Here is a 22,385-nt window from a genome sequence, read left to right on the forward strand (position 1 = left end):
GTCTAAAAATTTATAAGGGACTTCCCTGGTGGTGCAGTGGTTAAGAATCTGCCTGCCAATGCAGGGGACATGGGTTCAAGCCCTGGTCCAGGAAGATCCCACATGCCGTGGAGCAACTAAGCCCGTGTGCCACAACTACTGGGCCTGCACTCTAGAGCCCGTGAGCCACAACTACTGAGCCTGCGCACCACAACAACTACAGAAGCCTGCACACGTAGAGCCCATGCTCTGCAGCAAGAGAAGCCACCGCAATGAGAAGCCCTTGCACCACAATGAAGAGTAGCCCCTGCTACCCGCAACTAGAGAAAGCCCGTGCGCAGCAACGAAGACCCAATGTAGCCATAAATAAATAAATAAATAAATTTATAAAAAGATTTTTTTTATAAAATGTATCAAGCTATACAATTTTATATATGTATATAATACTTCAACAAACTTTAAATGTGACTCCACTCCACTTCTGGTGGGTATATAGCCAAAATAATTGAAAGGAAGGACAAAGAGATATCTATACACCCAAGTTCATGGCAGCATTACTCACAATAGCCAAAAGGGGGAAGCAACCCAAGTGTCCATCAACAGATGAATGGATAAACAGAATGTTGTATACGCATACAGTGGAATATTATCAACTATAAAAAGGAAGTAAATTCTGATATATGCTATAACAAAGATGAACCTTGAGGACATTATGCTAAGTGAAATAAGACAGTCTCACAAGAGGACAAATATGAGTGATTCCACTCCTATGAGGTACTTAGAGTAGACAAACTAAAAGAAGGACTAGAATGATGGTTGCCAGGGATTGAAAATAGTGAGAAATGAAGAGCTATTGTTTGATAGAGTCTCAGTTTTGCAAGATGAAAAGAGTTCTGTGGATGGATGGTGGTGATGGCAGCGTAACAGTGTGAATGTATTAATACCACTGCACTGTATACCTAAAAATGGTTAAGATGCTAAAATTTATGTGTATTTTACCACAATTTTTTAAAAGTTAAATGTGACTTTAATATATACCCTAATATGTGTTAGTAATATATACTAATGAAGTTATTAACTTACCTCTGATGAAAATTCCAGAATTTTAACACCTCTACTCTTATTGAGCTACTCGAAACTCTACATTTTCAATCCCGTTGAACACTTCAAGAAGTGGAAAAAGCCAACAGTGGACTCTCCCAAAGCAGCAAGGTGAGATGCATAAGACCCCTTTCCTCTCACACAGGACCTTATACTAAACAAAATGCTTTGACCTCCTTCCCTCCACTTATACTAACAAATCCCTTGTGAAGGAGGCAGCTCAGACAAGTCTGTTACCCTCACTTCAAAGCTGGGGAAACTGAACAGGAAAAAAATGAAATCACAGCACCCCCCCCCAAAAAAACCCAAAATCTAAATTTTCTGATACCAAATTCAAACTGGAAGGCATCCCCCTAGAACCCTCAGGCTCATTAATAGACTTAAAAAGCAAATCCGACTTACAAGTTAATTTTGTGCTTCTATTGTTCCCACAAGAAAATGCTTTATAATATGTAGATCTTTTTTACATGTTGAAAAAATTCACTTTGACTTGAAAACATTTTATTTAATTTATACAAATAACTACTAAATACAAAAAGTAGATTAAAACAAAATAGTTATTTTTTTTCTGGCAGAGTTTAAATGCACATAATGGATAATTCTGAAGAAAATGCATTTTCCCCACAGCGTTCAGGACTAAAATTCTACTGAAATCTTTGCTTCTAAATCAGTAATATATTCGGTGGTGTCACATGGGTAATGGCTAAATATGTTCTGCATATGAACTGAAAAAAAAGTTACAGTCTACACACATAAATGTGAAGCACTTAAAATGTGAATTTAACGGATAATAAAAGAAAATGTCCATTTCAGAGTATAGTGTTAAAAACATTTCAGTAATAAAATCATAAGACCACATAAAAATAAGCTTTAACATATGCATGAAGCAGTTTTGTAAAAACTGCTACTGCACAAGTAATAAATAATTTGCAAAGTTGTGTATAAACAATTCCTAATGTTCAGCGTCATTGTAAACATCAGCACATGTGTAAAATGCAGCAAAGTCTGACATTATATTTTGTTTTGCCAAATTGAATTCCTATTATCCAAAGACAGACCAGTGGAGTATGGAGCCAATGTTTCCGCAAGTTGGGTCTTTAAAATTAAGAGTAACAGTGCAAGTAAGGAATGCAAAGAATTCCTAGTGCAATAAAGAAGAGAAGCACAGGCAATATTGCTGATTAAAAATTCACCACCTCCTTGAGTTTCCCGTGGGGAGTGTCTAGGAGACCTGTGAAGATATGCAAAGCCACTGTCTTAATGCCCAGATCTCTTTTAGGATTTCTCTGTGTTCCTCCAGTTCCCTACCTTTGCAACAGTGTCTGTCCAACATGAGTCTCTGCAGCGTGAACAGTTTGTGAAATGCCCAGTTCACAGTCATTGAGCGAGGTTAGGGTGGTTTTGGTGTCTCCCCAGCACACGGCCGGGTAAGATGTCGGCCTTGTCAAAGCAGTCATTTGGGGAGGGAGACAGACAGATGGATTCTGTTCTGACAACCAGTCAGGCCAGCATTAGGTCCCAGCTGGACAACGACGACAACGTCAGACCTTCCTTCTTGACACCATGAAAATGTCAACAGTCAGTTTTCAATTTGTCTAGGGAATTATCAATTTTGGTCAAAGTCTTTTTGATACGCAGGGCTGTGAGTCTGGCAGATGGATTTTGATACCAGCATTCTTTCATCAGCTTGGCCAGGGAGGTTAATGTCTGAGGAGAGAAAGAACCAACACCACAGTGAAAAAGTAACTGGGCAGATGTTACGTCCACTGTTTTGCAGGGCTCTGCAGGTCTTGTGACATTCAAGTGATGTTATTACCATTTTCCTTACACAAATAATCAAGGCCTTAGCCACTGATAAAGAAACCACTCTTGAGTTTCTTAAACTCTGCCCTTTGGACTCCTAATGCTACCAACTGACTATCAAGTCAGTTACACAGACCAGTGTGGTTGATGGTTTGATGGTTTTATGGTGCTAACAGCCGTAACACTAACCCAGAGTTAAAACTGAAATATGCAAATAGGGTCATTTCTCAATGCCTTAGATTTGCTACTTAACAGCAGCAATAAGGATTGTCAGCATTAAACTGCCTATGTTTGGAAGAGATGCAGAGATAGAAAAGAGGTTAAAAAGCATCACTCAGGTCTCTTGGTTTACATGTGAAACTGCAGTCCTAGGGCCAGTGGCATAGTAATGCATGTCCCAATTCCTGGAGCTAATCAAGGGTAAAAAAATCTTGTGAATGTTGTCATTCATTAGCAAGATCTGTCAGAAATGGCTCTTTCAAGAATGAGACCATTTTGTGAACCTGCTCAACTAGGTCTAAAGCTCTTCTACATAAAATAGGGAGAGAAAGAAACAGGGCAGATCACTCAAGAACTCTACCAGCTGAAAAATCAAGAGAATGCAAATAGCAAACAGCTAAGTATAGCTCTAAAACCAAGAAAGCATTGTCTTACCGGGTCTGAGAACCATCTGTTGGGTATGTTGGGCCTCTGTTGGTCTACACAGACCACCTTCCTCATATCTTCAAAACTTGGGTCATTGGGAACCACATCATAGAACGGTGGCTTGTAATCCTCCACAATACCTATACACATGGACAAGAATTGTGTTGGGTTAGCAAAAGAGTAGAGGTTCCCAGGGTTGTACTGATGGTTGTCACAGGTTACAACGTTGACAGAAAAAGTACTGATCACCTTCCTCAAACTTCAGGGTGATTCTGAAAGCTACAGGTAGGTCTTAAAATAAGTGGAAAACAAAGCAATAAATAGAAGCCCTGCAGAGAACTGGAGGAACAATAATTGTTAGAAGAAAACATGACTACCTCTCCTCTAATTGTAACAAAACGCTCCAAGAGTGCATACAAACAGCTCTGCAGTGCCCAACAGGGCACAGGAGACAGAACAAGAGTCCCTTCAGTGATTAAAAAGGACAAAACACCTAAAGAAGGTACATGAATCTACTGTTTTCAAACCATAAACTGACATAAAAAGTTGGCCACAACTAGAGCTGGAGGCAAACAAACAATCCAAGACCATCACCAAAATACCCCTTTTTTATGATTAGGGGAAAATGCATTGCTATAAAATCATCCCTCCAACTGGGAGGATGCAAGTAATGTAATATGAAATGCTATTTCCTCACTCATTCATTCTGTATGTTCTGAGTACCCTCTATCATTCACAGCTGTCTGTTTGATGGCTGTTAATTCCTCTCAGATCAAAGGCACAAAATAAAATGCAGACGACAGTCTTTGGGAAAGGCAGGAGAATGGCTGAAAAGAATGAACTTTTCCCTTACTCCCAAGCAAATGTGAACATCGCTAATTTCAGCTGCTGCCCCTGCATGGTTTCCAATGCCTTAGAAACCATTTATCCCAGCAAAATTACATCAGTTCCTTACCTTTCACAAAGAAAGTAGTTCCACAAAGAGAAAAATTTAAAGCAATAATTTAGAATTAGAAAGTTGATTCTTTCCTTTATAGAAATGAGACCCAGAAAATCCCTTATTTTTCTCTCATCATGAAAGGCCTCAACAATGAGGACAGTGGATTAGTTTACTGCCCTCTTTCCTTCCTCCATGTAACTTTTCTTCTGTTCCTAAATACCTACCAGAGTGATCGCTGGCGCAGGTGGAAGGAGGCTGTTTTAATAATTTTTAAGTTTTTCTAGCTCCTATAAGCTACCTGAAAAGCTTCAATTGCCTTTTCATTTATCAAAGAAATTAACAGTGAGAAGTTGTTCTCACAAATCCCACATAAAGACAAACCATTTATGAAAAAGATTAGTCATGATAAGGGACATCTGTTAAATACTACAGTTTTGTTAAACTACATAGATTCAAGAGTTTATTTTAAAAATGGAATGTAGTCCAAATTTAAAAATTCTAGTTGATATTAAGACTAACTTAGCCACGTGGCTTGACTGTGTTTGTAATGTGTATTAGTCAATGGATTAAAACCTTTCCTGACAAATGGTAAACAGTTCAGATTGGGCATAAACTGCTGCTTTCAGAAGTCTTGAGATACCTCATCTCAGAGACCTTACCTACTTCTCTTGTAAGGACCCCAGGAAGCATTCAACAATATTTTAATTCTTTTCAGTACATGTATTACTAGGAGACATCACATAAAATACAGCTGGACACAGACCTGCAAGATAATTTATACCTTTATAAGGGCCACATGAACTTATAAGAAACAGTAGGATTGTGCCTGTCACCACCTCTCAGCTTTTCTGAAGGAGAATATATTTAATAGCCTGGTTTCAGTCTTTAAAAATCTAGCATAACAGCCAGCTATTTGAAGTAATTTGCCTGGCTAGCTTGGGAAGGGTTATGGGAACATCATTTTTTCTATAAATGCAAAAGAAAAAAAGCATGGCTGGATTTTTAAAACATAGGATCTGGGGATACTCAACAATAAAATTCACTATACAAAGATGAAGTTTTCCCTTGGGTTTATATTTCCCATATTTTAATCTTATTAAATACTGCTGTGTTTTAACAAAAGGAATCAAGTTTAAAAAGACCATTTAATTGATCATGCCTGGAACTTAGTCATGCCTTTTTTGTCAACCATTGGTCAAATTGTTGACTGTTTCCATCTGATGTTGGTCATGCTTTCCCAGCATAAAATAAACTTGGTATTAAACTCCAGCAGTTATATGGAACACCCTCTAGTCAAGGAAAGCAATTATTTCAATCAATATAAAGTACATTACATACCGACCATGTGTGGAACACCATTCTAAATGTTGAGGATGATAAAAGTATAAGACCTACTCTCAGTTTTCAAGGAACTCAAAGTCTAGTGGAAGATGAGAACAAGTCCCTCTCTTTTAGATAATGGAAATCTTGTTTAAAAAAAAAAAAACCTCAAAAATGTTTTTCACCCCTTTGTATACTTTATATCTTGAAAGGCAAAAATAGATTGGAAATTCTCACTAAGTTTTACTCGCGAGTTCCTAAATTGGCTCAAAAACCATTTTGGTCCCTTAAACTGTGTGAGCCAGAGGTTGTCCTTGGCACTAGGGATATAAAAATAAAGATGTGATGTTGGTGATGAGAATAATGGGAAAGGAAGACACGAAAAAAAATTACAAAGTAGGACCAGGGAGAAGAGGTGAGGGGGAGGGCATGGTGCTCAGTGGGTTTCAGAGAACTAAACACCTGTGTGGTTTAAGTACCAGATATAAACCAGGTGCCATGGAAGCACAAGTAAGCTTTCTGGGAGCTAGGGCCTGGCTGAACATAGAAAGATGAGTTTTCAAGAAAGAGGAGAGGATGGGACAAGAATACACCAAGGAGAGGGGGCAATCCAGGCTGGGGGCCGGTGATATGGGACAAAGACAAGGGGTTACAAATGATCCTCCCGTGTTGGAGAGGAGGAGGGAAATTCCCTGTAGCTGAAATCAGTGCACACGGTGGTGGGGAGCGTGAGCGGTCAGGGCCAGACTGTGAAATTACCTGTGTTGCCAAGGTAGGAAGTTACTTACAACTGTTCCTCACTCTGCCAGAGAAGTGGACTCTCAGTCCTTTTACAACAGCACCCAACGAGCAACTGCCAAATCGTGAGCCAGCGAACAGAACAGCGTGAATTCAGGAAAAGCGACTAAAAATACAAAGTACTTCGAGTGCCAAAGGAGTGGTACAAGCAACAGCGGATCCAGGAATGCAGTGGAAGAGGAGCTCTTAAACAGTGGTCAAGGAAGGGCGAACCGTGCCAGGCCTCGCTTTTCCACTCGAAGGGCCACGGAAAGAATCGGAGAAACTATTCATAACCTCCTCCCCACAGCTTTGGGCATGTGTATCTGATTTATACAACTTTTTTTTTTCCTGGACATGTGTCTAACTGAAAGTTTTCTCTTCTCTGGGGCAAATATATCTTTACCAACAATATCCCTATCATTAATTTGCTGCATGGTTCTGAGTAAACCCCTTAATTGCCAGGCCTTAGTTCCAACACCTTGAAAGTACACATCACAAAGCAAATGTGCAGATTAATAAGAACAACCTAGAAACCTTCAAACCCCATGAAACGTCAGAGGGGTTTTTCTAAAAATGCAAGTTTCTGGAAACAAGGCCTTCCTCATGACCTTCCCTACCCAAACCAATAGCTTTTGGCTCTCAAAGCTTTGGGGATTTCTCAATTGCAGATAAGGGACTGTGGACTTGGCTATCATTTGAATAATCTGAAGATGAGGCAAAGACAGATCCAGGGGATGTCAGAATCATGCAGATCACAGCCTTCCTTTCCTTCAGAAAAAGAAGCTGAGGACCACCCAGGGAAAACGTACTTGTCCAAGTTCACAGCTAGCTAATGACAAACATTAACCTGAATCCAATTCCGTTTGTATTCTAGAATTCTTCCCAACAAGCCCAAAATGGGATAATGCATTCATCTCGTCACAAGGGCCTGCTCACTTCATGTCCGTGGTCTCTCTTCACTGCACCGCAGCTTGGGTGGACACCCAGGTAACAGGCAAGGGGGGCAGGATCCCCAGCATCCGCATCCCTGCAGAGAGCTGCCGTTAACAGTGAACTCCTACAAGAACCATGAAACCCTTCAGAGATTGGAACATTACGACTAAAGCCATTTTACAGAGAATGAGAGTGGTTCATGTTGGGCTTCTGATAGGACTCTAAGTTAATACAGTGTTTCCTTCAGGGGTGGCCTGTGAGAAAATTAGATATGGTTCAAGGACAAAACTTTTTTGTCTTATTAAATAACTGCGTATGTATTATTAACGTTACCTTCCATTTAATGCCATGGGATAACTGGTTTTCCCACTTCCAGTAGTGACATTAATTTCCTTTTAAAAAGAAATGTTTGAAAAAGTTAGCTATTTAAATGATTAAGAAAATAATGGTACAAGGGGCATTTGGATATGAAAAGAAATCATAAAGGTAGTCTGTGTATGAGAGAATCTTGGGAAACACTGTTTTCAGAGAGGCATTTTTTTCCTGGTAGGAAGAGGATTCAAAAAGGTGTATCAACTATTTGTGTCACTTTGCTTAACATTCCTCACAGAAGGATTTCAAACACAGTTTTCAAGCCATGGCCCACATCAAAAAACGGATGGAGCTGCTCACAGCAGAGGGGACAACAGCCCAGGGGGTTCTGGTCACCCTTGGTGCTGCCTTGCTGCTGGAGGTTTCGGAGAACCAGCACCTCATGCACTCCTGTAACCAACCAGGCGCACTAGCTGGGAAGCTCTGCCTCTCCCCAAGGCAGGGACTCCTTTCAGAAACAGGAACAGAGCTGTCCTGCCAGCTCTGTTCCCTGCTAAGTAAAGTATCTGTGTGGCAGTGATGACCTCATCCTGCTATCCCCACTACAATTCATGGGCATATGGAACCATGCACATTATTCAAATCAAGACTAAATGCATTATCTGAAATCTGTTAAAAGTAATTGCTGTTACTGGGATTCTCAGCAATATGGCATAGCCAAAATAAATGGTTCACAGATTGCTTCATAGTCAGGCCCTACTAAAAATATTTATTAATGTGACAGTTGTCAGAAGAAAGGTCAAAGGGCCTAGGTCAAAGGGCCGAGGAGAGATGCACAGCCATGCTCTGAGTTAAGCTTTGACAAGACGCCTTACATCTCACGCACCCTCAGACCTAGAGGGAGAAGCTCCAGAAGACTTCCAAGCGTTTGCTATCTGTAGAGGTCTCATGAGAAGAAGAATGTATCATTCACTGGATGCTGTTACAAGGTTGACACCACAGATACTTGTCTTGGTGGAGACACCTGCTGTTAAAGATGTGTCAAGGAAAAGAGACCAGTAAGCAGTGAACAATACCCAGAAAAGTTCTGCTGCCCTCTGGTTATTTTGTCGTGAGGTCAGTTGACTGCCCTCCTTTGGTCTAGATCTTTAAATCAGGGACACGAAATTCCAGGAATCAGTGAGAGAAAAATCCCACCTCCATATTCCTGCCCCCAACCACTCACCTAAAGGCTCAAACGAAATAAAACAAACCTGAAAGAAATTGCTTGAATGAATATTAAAAATTTTCCCTGAGTCTTCCCTTTATTCAAACCTTAATATACACTAAGGTAGTGAAATAAAATCGTGAAACACATTGGATATTAAGTTGCTGAAGAAAATCAGACCTGTCATGGTTTCCATATACAAGCCCATTGTGCTCAGGAACTTGAGGCACACGCCATTCCTTAGCAAGCCCAAGGGCTCATTAGAAGAGGTTTTCCGAAGTACGTGTGCCAAACATAAGCTTATTCTAACAAGTATTTCCTAGTCCCCACCCCATTAAGAGATACAGCTCAGCCAGCAGGGTTTTTTCAATGAGATACAAGTGCTTTTGACGCATTTCAACACTGGATTCCATCACAAAATGGAATAACCAAAGCCAGTCACAGTGAAACAGAAGTATGTCCACATAGCCCTCCTGTGGGCAGCGAAGAGGAAACACGTGAAGGGTATAACAGAGGCTCATGCTGCCTGGATGATGCCACAGTCAAAGATGTGCTACAGGAGGGACAATGAAGATCATTTTAGTTAGCTTTTAAATCCATGGGCAGATGACCACAGTATTAGAGCAAGACAACTCTGGCGTTTCTGCATCCAGGGATCCAAACAAGGTGTGACACCGAAGGCTGAGGTTCCAGAGAGAGGACTTCTAATCTCAAGAGGGAACTGCTGCAGGATGCTTGGATGGGGCTACTGGAAGTTTTTGATCAGACCAAAGCTAAATGGCACACGCGAAGAGCTGTGATGCACCCATTTATCTGTGGGATCCACGTGTCAATTTCTGTCTGCACACCACACTGAACCCAGGTAACCAGAAACCAGTGTGTCTGCAGAACTATAAAAGGAAGAAAGGAAGAACACTGCCAGAGAAGTAGCAAAAATCTAGAAAGAAAGGCCAAGGCCTAGCTACAAGACTCAAAGGAGAAAGGGACCCCTCTTCAGCTTGGAAGAGAGAGGAAGCTTCACCTGATGCATTAAGAACACAAATCAGGAAATCCTGCTCAGATGGGCTGGGTCAGCATTCCAGGGATAGTCTTTATTTCCTGGCCTGGGTGAGACCGATATATTCCATTTTAACCTGAGATCCCAAGAGTACGGTCACTGACCTAGCAGCACAGCATCACCTGGGGCCCTGCTAGAAAGGGAGATCCTGGGTCCAACCCTAGACCTACTAAATCAGAAACTTGGGGACGGTTCAGTACTCTGTGTTTCTAGGTGATTCTGCTGCACACTCTCCAGCTTAAGAACTAGTGATTCAAGCAAACCCCTGCCTTAGATTCATATAGAAAATTCACCCGGAAATGGTGAGAAAATGGCTTTCCTTCTGACCAATTCCAAATTCAGTGTCAAACACAAAGAGTAAGTTCCAAAAGACACTACTGAGAAATTTTCAGATGTGAAAATGGACTTAACTCTCATTTCCTGTACAGACACAGCAGGAAGTTTATTATTATTAGCAAAGAAATGTAAAATTCCCATGAAAATACAAAATGTGACATATTTTTATACTCATGGTTCACTTGAGGACTGTATATTACTCCAAGAGAACTATCTGGTCATCAATTTTTATAATGGACTCAGAAACTCAAAGATGCATAATTATAATGACCTCCCTAAGATAGTCATATATTTAAATGAGGTACATTTAGTATGTAATAATTTCAAATATATATATCCTTTAATGTCAGTTCTTAAAGCAAGTAAGAAAGTGAAATAGGTACATCACACCCTGGGGTGAGCGGGATATTGTAAATTAGAACAACTCTTATGGAAAGCAATTTGGCAGTTATGTGTGAAGCCATAAAAACACCCATTTTAAAATAAAGACTATTAGAAGAGACAAAGAAGGACACTACATAATGATCAAGGGATCGATCCAAGAAGAAGATATAGCAATTGTAAATATTTATGCACCCAACATAGGAGCACCTCAATACATAAGGCAAATACTAACAGCCATAAAAGGGGAAATCGACAGTAACAAATTCATAGTAGGGGACTTCAACACCCCACTTCCACCCATGGACAGATCATCCAAAATGAAAATAAATAAGGAAACACAAGCTTTAAATGATACATTAAACAAGATGGACTTAATTGATATTTATAGGACATTCCATCCAAAAACAACAGAATACACATTTTTCTCAAGTGCTCATGGAACATTCTCCAGGATAGATCATATCTTGGGTCACAAATCAAGCCTTGGTAAATTTTAAAAAATTGAAATTGTATCAAGTATCTTTTCTGACCACAATGCTATGAGACTACAGGAAAAGAGCTGTAAAAAATACAAACACATGGAGGCTAAACAATACACTACTTAATAGTGAAGTGATCACTGAAGAAATCAAAGAGGAAATTAAAAAATACCTAGAAACAAATGACAATGGAGACACGACCCAAAACCTATGGGATGCAGCAACGGCAATTCTAAGAGGGAAGTTTATAGCAATACAATCCCACCTTAAGAAACAGGAAACATCTCGAGTAAACAACCTAACCTTGCACCTAAAGCAATTAGAGAAAGAAGAACCCAAAACCCCCAAAGTTAGCAGAAGGAAAGAAATCATAAAAATCAATCAGAAATAAATGAAAAAGGAATGAAGGAAACGATAGCAAAGATCAATAAAACTAAAAGCTGATTCTTTGAGAAGATAAACAAAATTGATAAACCATTAGCCAGACTCATCAAGAAAAAAAGGGAGAAGACTCAAATCAATAGAATTAGAAATGAAAAAGGAGAAGTAACAACTGACACTGCAGAAATACAAAAGATCATGAGAGATTACTACAAGCAACTCTATGCCAATAAAATGGACAACCTGGAAGAAATGGACAAATTCTTAGAAATGCACAACCTGCCAAGACTGAATCAGGAAGAAATAGAAAATATGAACAGACCAATCACAAGCACTGAAATTGAAACTGTGATTAAAAATCTTCCAACAAACAAAAGCCCAGGACCAGGTGGCTTCACAGGCGAATTCTACCAAACATGTAGAGAAGAGCTAACACCTATCCTTCTCAAACTCTTCCAAAGTATAGCAGAGGGAGGAACACTCCCAAACTCATTCTACGAGGCCACCATCACCTTGATACCAAAACCAGAAAAGGATGTCACAAAGAAAGAAAACTACAGGCCAATATCACTGATGAACATAGATGCAAAAATCCTCAACAAAATACTAGCAAACAGAATCCAACAGGACATTAAAAGGATCGTACACCATGACCAAGTGGGGTTTATTCCAGGAATGCAACGATTCTTCAATATACGCAAATCAATCAATGTGATAACACCATATTAACAAACTGAAGGAGAAAAACCATATGATCATCTCAATAGATGCAGAGAAAGCTTTCGACAAAATTCAACACCCATTTATGATAAAAACCCTGCAGAAAGTAGGCATAGAGGGAACTTTCCTCAACATAATAAAGGCCATATATGACAAACCCACAGCCAACATCGTCCTGAATGGTGAAAAACTGAAACCATTTCCACTAAGATCAGGAACAAGACAAGGCTGCCCACTCTTATTCAACATAATTTTGGAAGTTTTAGCCACAGCAATCAGACAAGAAAAGGAAATAAAAGGAATCCAAATTGGAAAAGAAAAGTAAAGCTGTCACTGTTTGCAGATGACATGATACTATACATAGAGAATCCTAAAGATGCTACCAGAAAACTACTAGAGTTAATCAATGAATTTGGTAAAGTAGCAGGATACAAAATTAATGCACAGAAATCTCTGGCATTCCTGTACACTAATGATGAAAAATCTGAAAGTGAAATCAAGAAAACACTCCCACTTACCATTGCAACAAAAAGAATAAAATATCTAGGAATGAACCTATCTAAGGAGACAAAAGACCTGTATGCAGAAAATTATAAGACACTGATGAAAGAAATTAAAGATGATACAAATAGATGGAGAGATATACCATGTTCCTGGATTGGAAGAATCAATATTGTGAAAATGACTCTACTACCCAAAGCAATCTACAGATTCAATGCAATCCCTATCAAACTACTACTGACATTTTTCAGAGAACTAGAACTAAAAATTTCACAATTTATATGGAAACACAGAAGACCCCGAATAGCCAAAGCAATCTTGAGAATGAAAAACGGAGCTGGAGGAATCAGACTCCCTGACTTCAGACTATACTACAAAGCTACAGTAATCAAGACAGTATGGTACTGGCACAAAAACAGAAAGATAGATCAATGGAACAGGATAGAAAGCCCAGAGATAAACCCACGCACATATGGTCACCTTATCTTTGATAAAGGAGGCAGGAATGTACAGTGGAGAAAGGACAGCCTCTTCAATAAGTGGTGCTGGGAAAACTGGACAGGTACATGTAAAAGTATGAGGTTAGATCACTCCCTAACACCATACACAAAAATAAGCTCAAAATGGATTAAAGACCTAAATGTAAGGCCGGAAACTATCAAACTCTTAGAGGAAAACATAGGCAGAACACTCTATGACATAAATCACAGCAAGATTCTTTTTGACCCACCTCCTAGAGAAATGGAAATAAAAACAAAAATAAACAAACGGGACCTAATGAAACTGCAAAGCTTTTTGCACAGCAAAGGACACCATAAACAAGACCAAAAGACAACCCTCAGAATGGGAGAAAATATTTGCAAATGAAGCAACTGACAAAGGATTAATCTCCAAAATTTATAAGCAGCTCATGCAGCTCAATAGCAAAAAAACAAACAACCCAATCCAAAAATGGGCAGAAGACCTAAATAGACATTTCTCCGAAGAAGATATACAGATTGCCAACAAACACATGAAAGAATGCTCAACATCATTAATCATTAGTGAAATGCAAATCAAAACTACAATGAGATATCATCTCACACCAGTCAGAATGGCCATCATCAAAAAATCTAGAAACAATAAATGCTGGAGAGGGTGTGGAGAAAAGGGAACACTCTTGCACTGCTGGTGGGAATGTGAATTGGTACAGCCACTATGGAGAACAGTATGGAGGTTCCTTAAGAAACTAAAAATAGAACTACCATATGACCCAGCAATCCCACTACTGGGCATATACCCTGAGAAAACCGTAATTCAAAAAGAGACATGTACCAAAATGTTCATTGAAGCTCTATTCACAATAGCCCGGAGATGGAAACAACCTAAGTGTCCATCATCGGATGAATGGATAAAGAAGATGTGGCACATATATACAATGGAATATTATTACTCAGCCATAAAAACGAACGAAATTGAGCTATTTGTAATGAGGTGGATAGACCTAGAGTCTGTCATACAGAGTGAAGTAAGTCAGAAAGAGAAAGACAAATACCGTATGCTAGCACATATATGTGGAATTTAAGAAAAAAAATGTCATGAAGAACCTAGGGGTAAAACAGGAATAAAGACACAGACCTACTTGAGAATGGACTTGAGGATATGGGGAGGGGGAAGGATAAGCTGTGACAAAGCGAGAGAGAGGCATGGACATATATACAGTACCAAACGTAAGGTAGATAGATAGTGGGAAGCAGCCGCGTAGCACAGGGAGATCAGCTCCGTCCTTTGTGACCGCCTGGAGGGGTGGGATAGGGAGGGTGGGAGGGAGGGAGACGCAAGAGGGAAGGGATATGGGAACAGATGTATATGTATAACTAATTCACTTTGTTATAAAGCAGAAACTAGTACACCATTGTGAAGCAATTATACTCCAATAAAGATGTAAAAAAAAAAAAAAAATCCAAGTTCTTTGACCTAATAGGTCTACTTATTTTCAGGTTAAGAATAATTCCCCAAATGAAAAAGTTGTATGAACAAAGATGTCTACATGGAGGAAAGAGGATATCTGACAACATAGGAATGGTTAAATTAATGAAATATCATGGGACCATCTAAAATAAAAACAGACTAACAACATTTAAAAAACAAATGAAAAAGATGATACAGAATTACATTTACAGTATGATCACAACTAAGTAAAAAAATATGTACATAGTTGCATAGAGAAGAAGGGGAAAGAAAGATGAATACTGGAAGGTAAAGGCAAATTTTTCTTATTTTTCTTTCTACTCATTTTTGTGTTTGGGGTTAGAAATAACAAAAATATTAACAGGTATGCAAGCAGCATTGAACACTTTCAAGTTTGAGTTTGGATAAACTGATTTCTGTGTGTGTTTGTGTGCATGTGAATATTCATGGGAGAAGGAGGACTAGAGAAAGAGAAGGAGAAATATCAAGTTAGTCATTGCCAAGGGACAGTAGCTGATTTAAAATGAGACATGACATACCCTTACCTCCCCCTAAAAATCAAACCACACCACAGAACAGAAGCTCAACCCACAAAATTTTAGGAACAATCTAAACCATGATGTAAGGGGGAGATCAGTAAATCAGAAAGCAACCAAAATAGTCTCTCTTCCTCTACCCTTCAGGATATTTTTTCCAAAAACAATGTTAAACACAGGATAGATCAAGAAAACTATTTGTTGAGCTACATTTTAAATTGATGGCTCTATTCTCCACTGATTCCTATTAATCACAGCTGATCTTTGAAAGTCATTTGGGTTTAAGCCTGCGACACGGAAGAAATTTGCAACATGAGTTCTTACAAAGCGCAAATCCCAAGTTTCTGCCAAGTTTGCCTTTCATCACGCAGGCTTGCCTGGCATGGCTCCAGCACCCATAGCTGGACTGGACTATCCTGGCCTTGGAATATTAACTTCCTCTTCGTCTGGGGCAAGTTCCCCACCACACAGTTTATAATGACACCAACCCTTCTCTAAAGTGTTTAAAATAAACTAATTAGAATTTGATTTTCAACTCTAAGGCACTCAAGAATTATTAGGGACAGGGATGGGGAAATGAAGTTGCTGTGCAATTTCAGGCAAAGTTCAGAACTTTATAAATCAGCAAAACAATCACTCTGGTGCAAACAATTCTCAAGGCACTTGAATGGCACAAAATTTAAGTCAGTAGCTCTCAACAATTGAGAAACAGTTACCAAGAAAATGTTCATGACTCCATTCCCAAAAAAAAAAACCTTTAAAAGAACTGTCTGTTTACAATGCATGTATGTTTATGTTTAATTTAAAACACTGTCTTTGATACCCTTAAGAGTGTTTGTTAAAAGCAAACACACTCTGCTGTTAGGGAGGGAAAAAAACTACCACAGAGGCTTGCCAATTTAAATTATTGCACACTAAAACTATGTTACGTTACCCCAATTTCACTTCGCTCACAGAACCAGAACTTCCTACTCTCTGGCTATTGTTCTTGAAAATTGTAGTTACCCCCAAAATTTCAATCCTTACAAGAAACTATCAGTGGAAGGTGGGATGGAGCACATATGTCAGTGACTTCATGCATAATTTCTTTAATACTTCAAATCTAGGATTCCAGTGGGTCCCAGGAGGGTAAAGTATCTCCTGAAAATGAATATTAATTTAAATATATAGCATTTTCTTCTATTTTTCTGGAACAATTTCAGACACATTCTTTGTGAAATAGGACTTGCAGTTGTGAAGATATGAAGAGGTCGATTTAGTCGATTCGAGAGATTCTGCTATAATAACCACTTTGTGGGTAGATGGGGCATGTGCTATTTGAATGAGGATATGTAGTGCTTTCAGAATACAGTGAACTTAAAATTCAACAATGTATTTGTGGCTGATTTGAAACATGGAGGTGAAAGTTCACTGTTGGGAATATGGGTAAAAACTTATTGATAGACATATGATTCCCTAGCTGCTAAGGCAACACCATTTCATAACGCTTATTTATAAGAGGACCAGCACGAGCCTCCTATTCAGGGCTTCCTGAATGTAAACTTCACTTACTTTGCAGGTACAGCCTGCTTCTTACAAATGAGTGAATTCTGAGTGTGCAACCTGAATCTTTTCTCAATAATCCAAACTTAAGAAGTAAAAATATCTATAATAGCAGAATTCACCCTTAGATTTCCTTGAGGCTTCTCATGATAAAACTCACTTGGGAAAAGAGCAAAGAAGGAGGAAGGGTGGGGAAAAAAGGCAGAATAAGGACGGAGGAAGGAAAAATAAAATATGGACTGATAAAAAAACAAACCAAGGAATAAGTAGTCTCTTGCAGAAATACTTTTTCCACCACGGTTTCCCCTCCTGCAGTTAAAACAGACTGCCATTACACGCCTTCCACCTACCAGCCATAAAGCAAATATAAATGCCAACAGCTTCACAAGCATGATTCATGGAACAATGTGTACTTAAATATTCCCTTTGCCCTTTTAAAGGTAGCAGAATCAAGAGGACTCGGACAAGGACAATATTATCTGAGATCAGATACCTACCGTTGCTCACCATCCGCCTGGCCACTTCCCACAAGACAAGTCCAAAGGCCCAAATATCGACTCTCTTATAAGAATCGAAACAATCCACCTGGATGGTTTCATCTAGAACTTCGGGGGCCATGTAGCGTTTGGTGCCCACACGGGGGTTGTTCCCCACGTCGAGCTGATTGGTGCTCTGGGAATGCATGACTGCCAGGCCTGAAAGGAAGAAGACAACATTGTCAATCCACTCCCTTCCTTTCTCACAGACGGCTGCTGAAGAATTTTAAACCAAACCCAACGAACAGCGCCCTCTTGTGGCATCCATGGTGACTGCCGCATTACACCCAGAGTCATCTCTGGAGTGCCCTTGTGATGGCTTCTGTTGAGAGCAGGAAAAAGGGCTGATGCCAGAAACATTCTGAGGCCCTTAGGTTAATAGATGAACCTCAGAGACAAAAAGTTTGGGGTAAATAATAAACTAATACACGAAACCAATGAGGCCAGTGTTCGAAATCCACAGGAAAACAGACTCACTTGTTAAATGGGAGCCTCCAAGTGGCTTAAATAACAAGGAGCAAATTAAGCTCTCAGGCTCCAGCACAGCTCCCACTAGACTGCAAACACAAACTTCAAACCATGTGAGGCAGGGACTTTGAGGTAATTTATCATTACATAAAGGGCCGACTGCTCCGGGCCCTGCTACATCCCTAAAAAAGGGCCACTCATCTGAACAGTAGCGTGGACCAAACCCACAGGGCTTTCTCTGCAGCCACATGTACAGAGAACATTAAGCTGGCATTATCTTAAACCATGATTCATTTCCGAATTCCTCAGCCAATTAGAGAGACCCAGCGTTCCTCACAGACCAAGGGGAATAGACAGATACGTGCATGGTTTATTTGAGAATGGAATTACTTTTTGATACATATGCAGACCAACTGAAAGTGATTCCTGTAACACTCAAAATAATGAAAATTGCCAAACTGGAGCAGGCAGACCATGTACACCTTTGTAACCCAGGGGGGAAGCCTCAAGTCATCTATGGAGAATGCTTCTCCTCCCACTCCGTGGCTTTGCATGGGTGAGATGGTAACTCCATATAAAGAAAGGGAGATAGCACGTATGTTATCTCAGCCTTAATACCAAAGATACTGGCAACTGCGTTTGACTAAATCAGACTGGTTCCTCTTCTCCTTATTTTTGTAACCAACCCTAAGATTCTATGGCCATTACAAACATTTCGCAAATCATAATGCCCCTCCACCATTTCCAGAACCAGAGTGAAGATAACAGAATACAAAAAAAGTGCAGTTTAAATAGACAATAGAAATACTAGCTGTGGTGGTTTAAAAATACATCCACAAGTGTTTTGAAACTTCTCCCTTCACGAGGGGAAACTCAATTCCTCATGCCTTGAGCGTGGGCTGGACTACCAAACAGAATACGGCAGAAGAGTGTGTATCTTCAAGATTAGGGCATAGAAGGCATGTGGCTTCCTGTTTGCTCTCTCTGGGCTCATTCATAGTGTTATGAGGACACTCAAGCAGCCCGGTGGACAGGACCACATGACAGGGAACTGAGGCTTCCCATCAACAGACATGTGAGTGAGCCATCCTAGAAGTTCCTCCAGGCCCGACCAAGCCTTCAGATGCCTGCAGCCCTGACTGATGGTATGACTGTTACCCCTGTAAGATCCTGAGCCAGAACCAAAGACCTGAGTTGTTCCAAGACTGTTGACCGACTGTGTGAGATAATAAATTTGTGTTATTTTAAGCTGCTAAATTTTAGAGGTAATTTGTTTCCCAGTAATCCATAATTATTACACTAACTAAAGAGACAAACCAACCAAATGCAATGTGCCTCAATTCTTGTTTGAAAAAACTGGAAAAATTTGAAAATGGCTATTAAATGATATTAAAGCATAATCAATAACTTTTAGGTGTGATAAACTGTGATTATGCAAGAAGTATTTTTAGGGGATGCACTTTGAAGTATTTAGTAGTAAAGAGTTGTGACTTCAACTTATTTTCAAATAAATTTGCAAACATATACACTCAGCCACATACAGATAAAGCAACTTTGGCAACATTTTAATAACTGTTGAATCTAGGTGTTGTGGATATGAATGACTATCATACTACTTTTTCAATCTTTATGCTTGAATTTTTCTATGATCAAAAGTTAGAAAAATACAATACTGGTATTTTTGCTAAAATACTGGTAGTTTTACAGTACTAATGATAGAACATAATTTCTAACAAGTGATCCTTAATTTCTAGGTATAAAGTAAAAAATTAATATAAATTGCAGTCTTACAGGAGCTGTCTCCTGTACTACCAATCTACTTCCTTGAATAATGACCCCTTAACACAGATTTCTGTATGAAACCGTGAATCCAGCTGGAAAGCTATAGGTAAAAATAAACGTAATTAAATAATTAATTAGTTGGATTTGCTAATTCCCCCCAAGTCCCATAAACCAAAACCAACAGCTGCCTCAATTTGTCCATCTTCCCTTAGCCTCAGGACTATAACAGCAGCTACCATTTGAATGACTATTTGCCAAGCATTTATAAAATTTCTGAATCTTACAAGAATTGTGTGAGGTGGGCATAATTGACTTTTAGTAACATGAATAATACATAAACACACTATTGTAAAAGTTTCAAACAATAGAGACGTTCAAGGCACAGTGTCAAACACTGAAGTCCCCCTTGCTCAGCCCCCCACCCTTGCCCTGAGTGTAAGCAGGTCAGCACTTAGGGCAGGTAAATAGATAGATGAAAAAACCTGTACAAAAATACTGGATCAGGGACTTCTCTGGTGGCACAGTGGTTAAGAATCTGCCTGCCAATGCAGGGGACATGGGTTCGAGCCCTGGTCTGGGAAGATCCCACATGCCGTGGAGCAACTAAGCCCGTGCGCCACAACTACTGAGCCTGCGCTCTAGAGCCCACGAGCCACAACTGAGGCCGTACGCCTAGAGCCCGTGCTTTGCGACAAGAGAAGCCACCACAATGAGAAGCCCGCGCACCGCAACAAAGAGTAGCCCCCGCTCGCCACAAGTACAGAAAGCCTGCGTGCAGCAAGACCAATGCAGCCAAACATAAATAAATTTATTTAAAAAAAATACTGGGTCAATAATTGGGAAACTCAAATCACCTTAGTTCCATAAGCCATGGCACAGCCAAAAAAGTCTTGTACACCACAACAAAAACGTTAGGGTCATGCCTCCCTATACTTGGAAAACACCGTCAAATAATTTCTCAACATGAACACAAGGACTTTAAAGGGATAAAGAAAGAAATTTTATTTGAAAAAAAATAAATTTATTTGAAAGAAATAAATTTTCCTGATATGTCAAATCCCTTGTGTTTAAAAACAATTTTATCATTTATGTAATTAGAGCTAACACTGCCTAAACCTTTATCAGTGTAACAATAACTATAATGGTATGAAAATAAGAGCAACCATTTTTTATTCAAGGAGAGTGAGTATCCTCAGTAGTCCACCGAAATGAATAACCAAAATTACAATTCAGTTCTCGTTAGCATAATTATTCAGCCAATATTGTAGGGGTCTAGGATGAATAGGCTTTATAGAGAATGCCACTATAAATGAAAATAATCTTATTTATAATGCAATTAAAGCTACATTAAGCATTACCCTAACACCATAAGAATGAGATATGCCAGCAGGGCAAATGGTAAATTAGTTTGGGGATTTTTTTTCCCCCTCTTTCTTTGATTGATAATTTGCCTTGGTTACAGAAGAACAACTTTATAAACCATTTTTAAGACAAATTCATTCCATAGGTTATTTCATTGTGTACCTACTTTGTGTAAAGCTTGTGAAATCAGAATGCAACAGTACTGGTTGCCTCTCAGGGTGGGCTGGAGCAGGAACGGACTGAACCAGCACGAGGTGACTTTCTAGAGTAATGGGAAGGTCTGTATCTTGACAGCGATTTGGATTTTACAGCATTTGTCAAAAATCTGAGAGTGTATACTTAAGATCTGTGCATTTCATATGAAATGTAAATTTTACCTGAAAAGAGAAAAAAAGTAAAGAACTCCAGTGAATGATATATTGGTGTGTATGCTGAAGCCACTGGAGGGAAGGGCTCTTTTGTCTGCAATTTACTTTGAAATGTATCAAAGATTAAGCTGTATTGATAAATGGAGGCTGGATATGTGATAACAGTAAAATGTTCATGGGAGAATCTAGGTGGTAAATATACAGGTGTTCACCGGGAAGCCCTTTCAATTTGCATGCTTGAAATTTTTCATAACAAAGTGTTTGGAGGGAAAAAGATGCAACCTGGCTAAACAAGGGAAGACAACAAAAGTTAAAACAGTAATTAAAAAATATTTTTAAAAATTTACCCAAATCTGCTATGCAACACTGTCCATTCTTCTTAACCAGGATGTTTTTGCTTTTTAAATCTCGGTGAGCAATGGCTGGTTTCCCTTGGGTCCCAAAGATCTCTATGTGTAAATGTGCGAGACCACTAGCTATGGACAGCACTATTCGCAGGCAGCTCACTGTATCCAGAGTAGTAAGCTGAAGGTAGTCATACAGCGATCCCATTTCATGATAATGTGTGATTAACCACAACTGTGTACTGGAGTGTCTTGATGTCATGTCTGAAGCAATGAAACCTGGAGAGAGCAAGAACAAAATTAATAGACATGTGAGAATTTCACATTACAGCTTAATTTACTATACAGAAATAGTGACCCATACAGTAGAGATCACCTATAACAAAAAATAATTAAACTTACCAACTGCCATGAAAGGAGGTTTACAGAGGCATCAACAGAGAAAAATAATGTATTTATACCTTAAGAAGACACTGCTAGTGAATAGGAAATTTTCATATTCATTTCCATTGTAAATAATCCTTTGAAATTTTTTTTACATTGCATTGAGATTCAGATAGAAATAATGTCTTTGTGTTTACCCATAATGAGGGTGTTAAACCCTTTATCATGTTGACGT

At 39.3% G+C, this 22,385-nt stretch overlaps 1 protein-coding gene across 3 annotated transcripts in view; it reads right to left on the reverse strand.

Annotated features, from left to right (window-relative positions):
* Positions 1 to 1,573: 1,573 nt before the first annotated feature.
* The window catches only part of ACVR1 (activin A receptor type 1), a 127,790-nt gene continuing 106,978 nt past the window's right edge, over positions 1,574 to 22,385 (reverse strand). For 2 of the 3 annotated variants that reach the window (XM_060105912.1, XM_060105913.1), the window contains 4 exons: positions 21,770 to 22,045; positions 17,404 to 17,601; positions 3,538 to 3,668; positions 1,574 to 2,787 (listed from right to left, as the gene is read on the reverse strand). In XM_060105912.1, the coding sequence (XP_059961895.1) occupies positions 2,653 to 2,787; positions 3,538 to 3,668; positions 17,404 to 17,601; positions 21,770 to 22,045 (740 nt within the window). In that variant the 3' untranslated portion in view covers positions 1,574 to 2,652. The remainder of the gene's footprint in view (positions 2,788 to 3,537; positions 3,669 to 17,403; positions 17,602 to 21,769; positions 22,046 to 22,385) is intronic. The other variant, XM_060105911.1, reaches the window with a different exon arrangement.

The sequence above is a fragment of the Mesoplodon densirostris genome, chromosome 8, assembly GCF_025265405.1.
Source record: "Mesoplodon densirostris isolate mMesDen1 chromosome 8, mMesDen1 primary haplotype, whole genome shotgun sequence".
Taxonomy (NCBI): domain Eukaryota; kingdom Metazoa; phylum Chordata; class Mammalia; order Artiodactyla; family Ziphiidae; genus Mesoplodon; species Mesoplodon densirostris.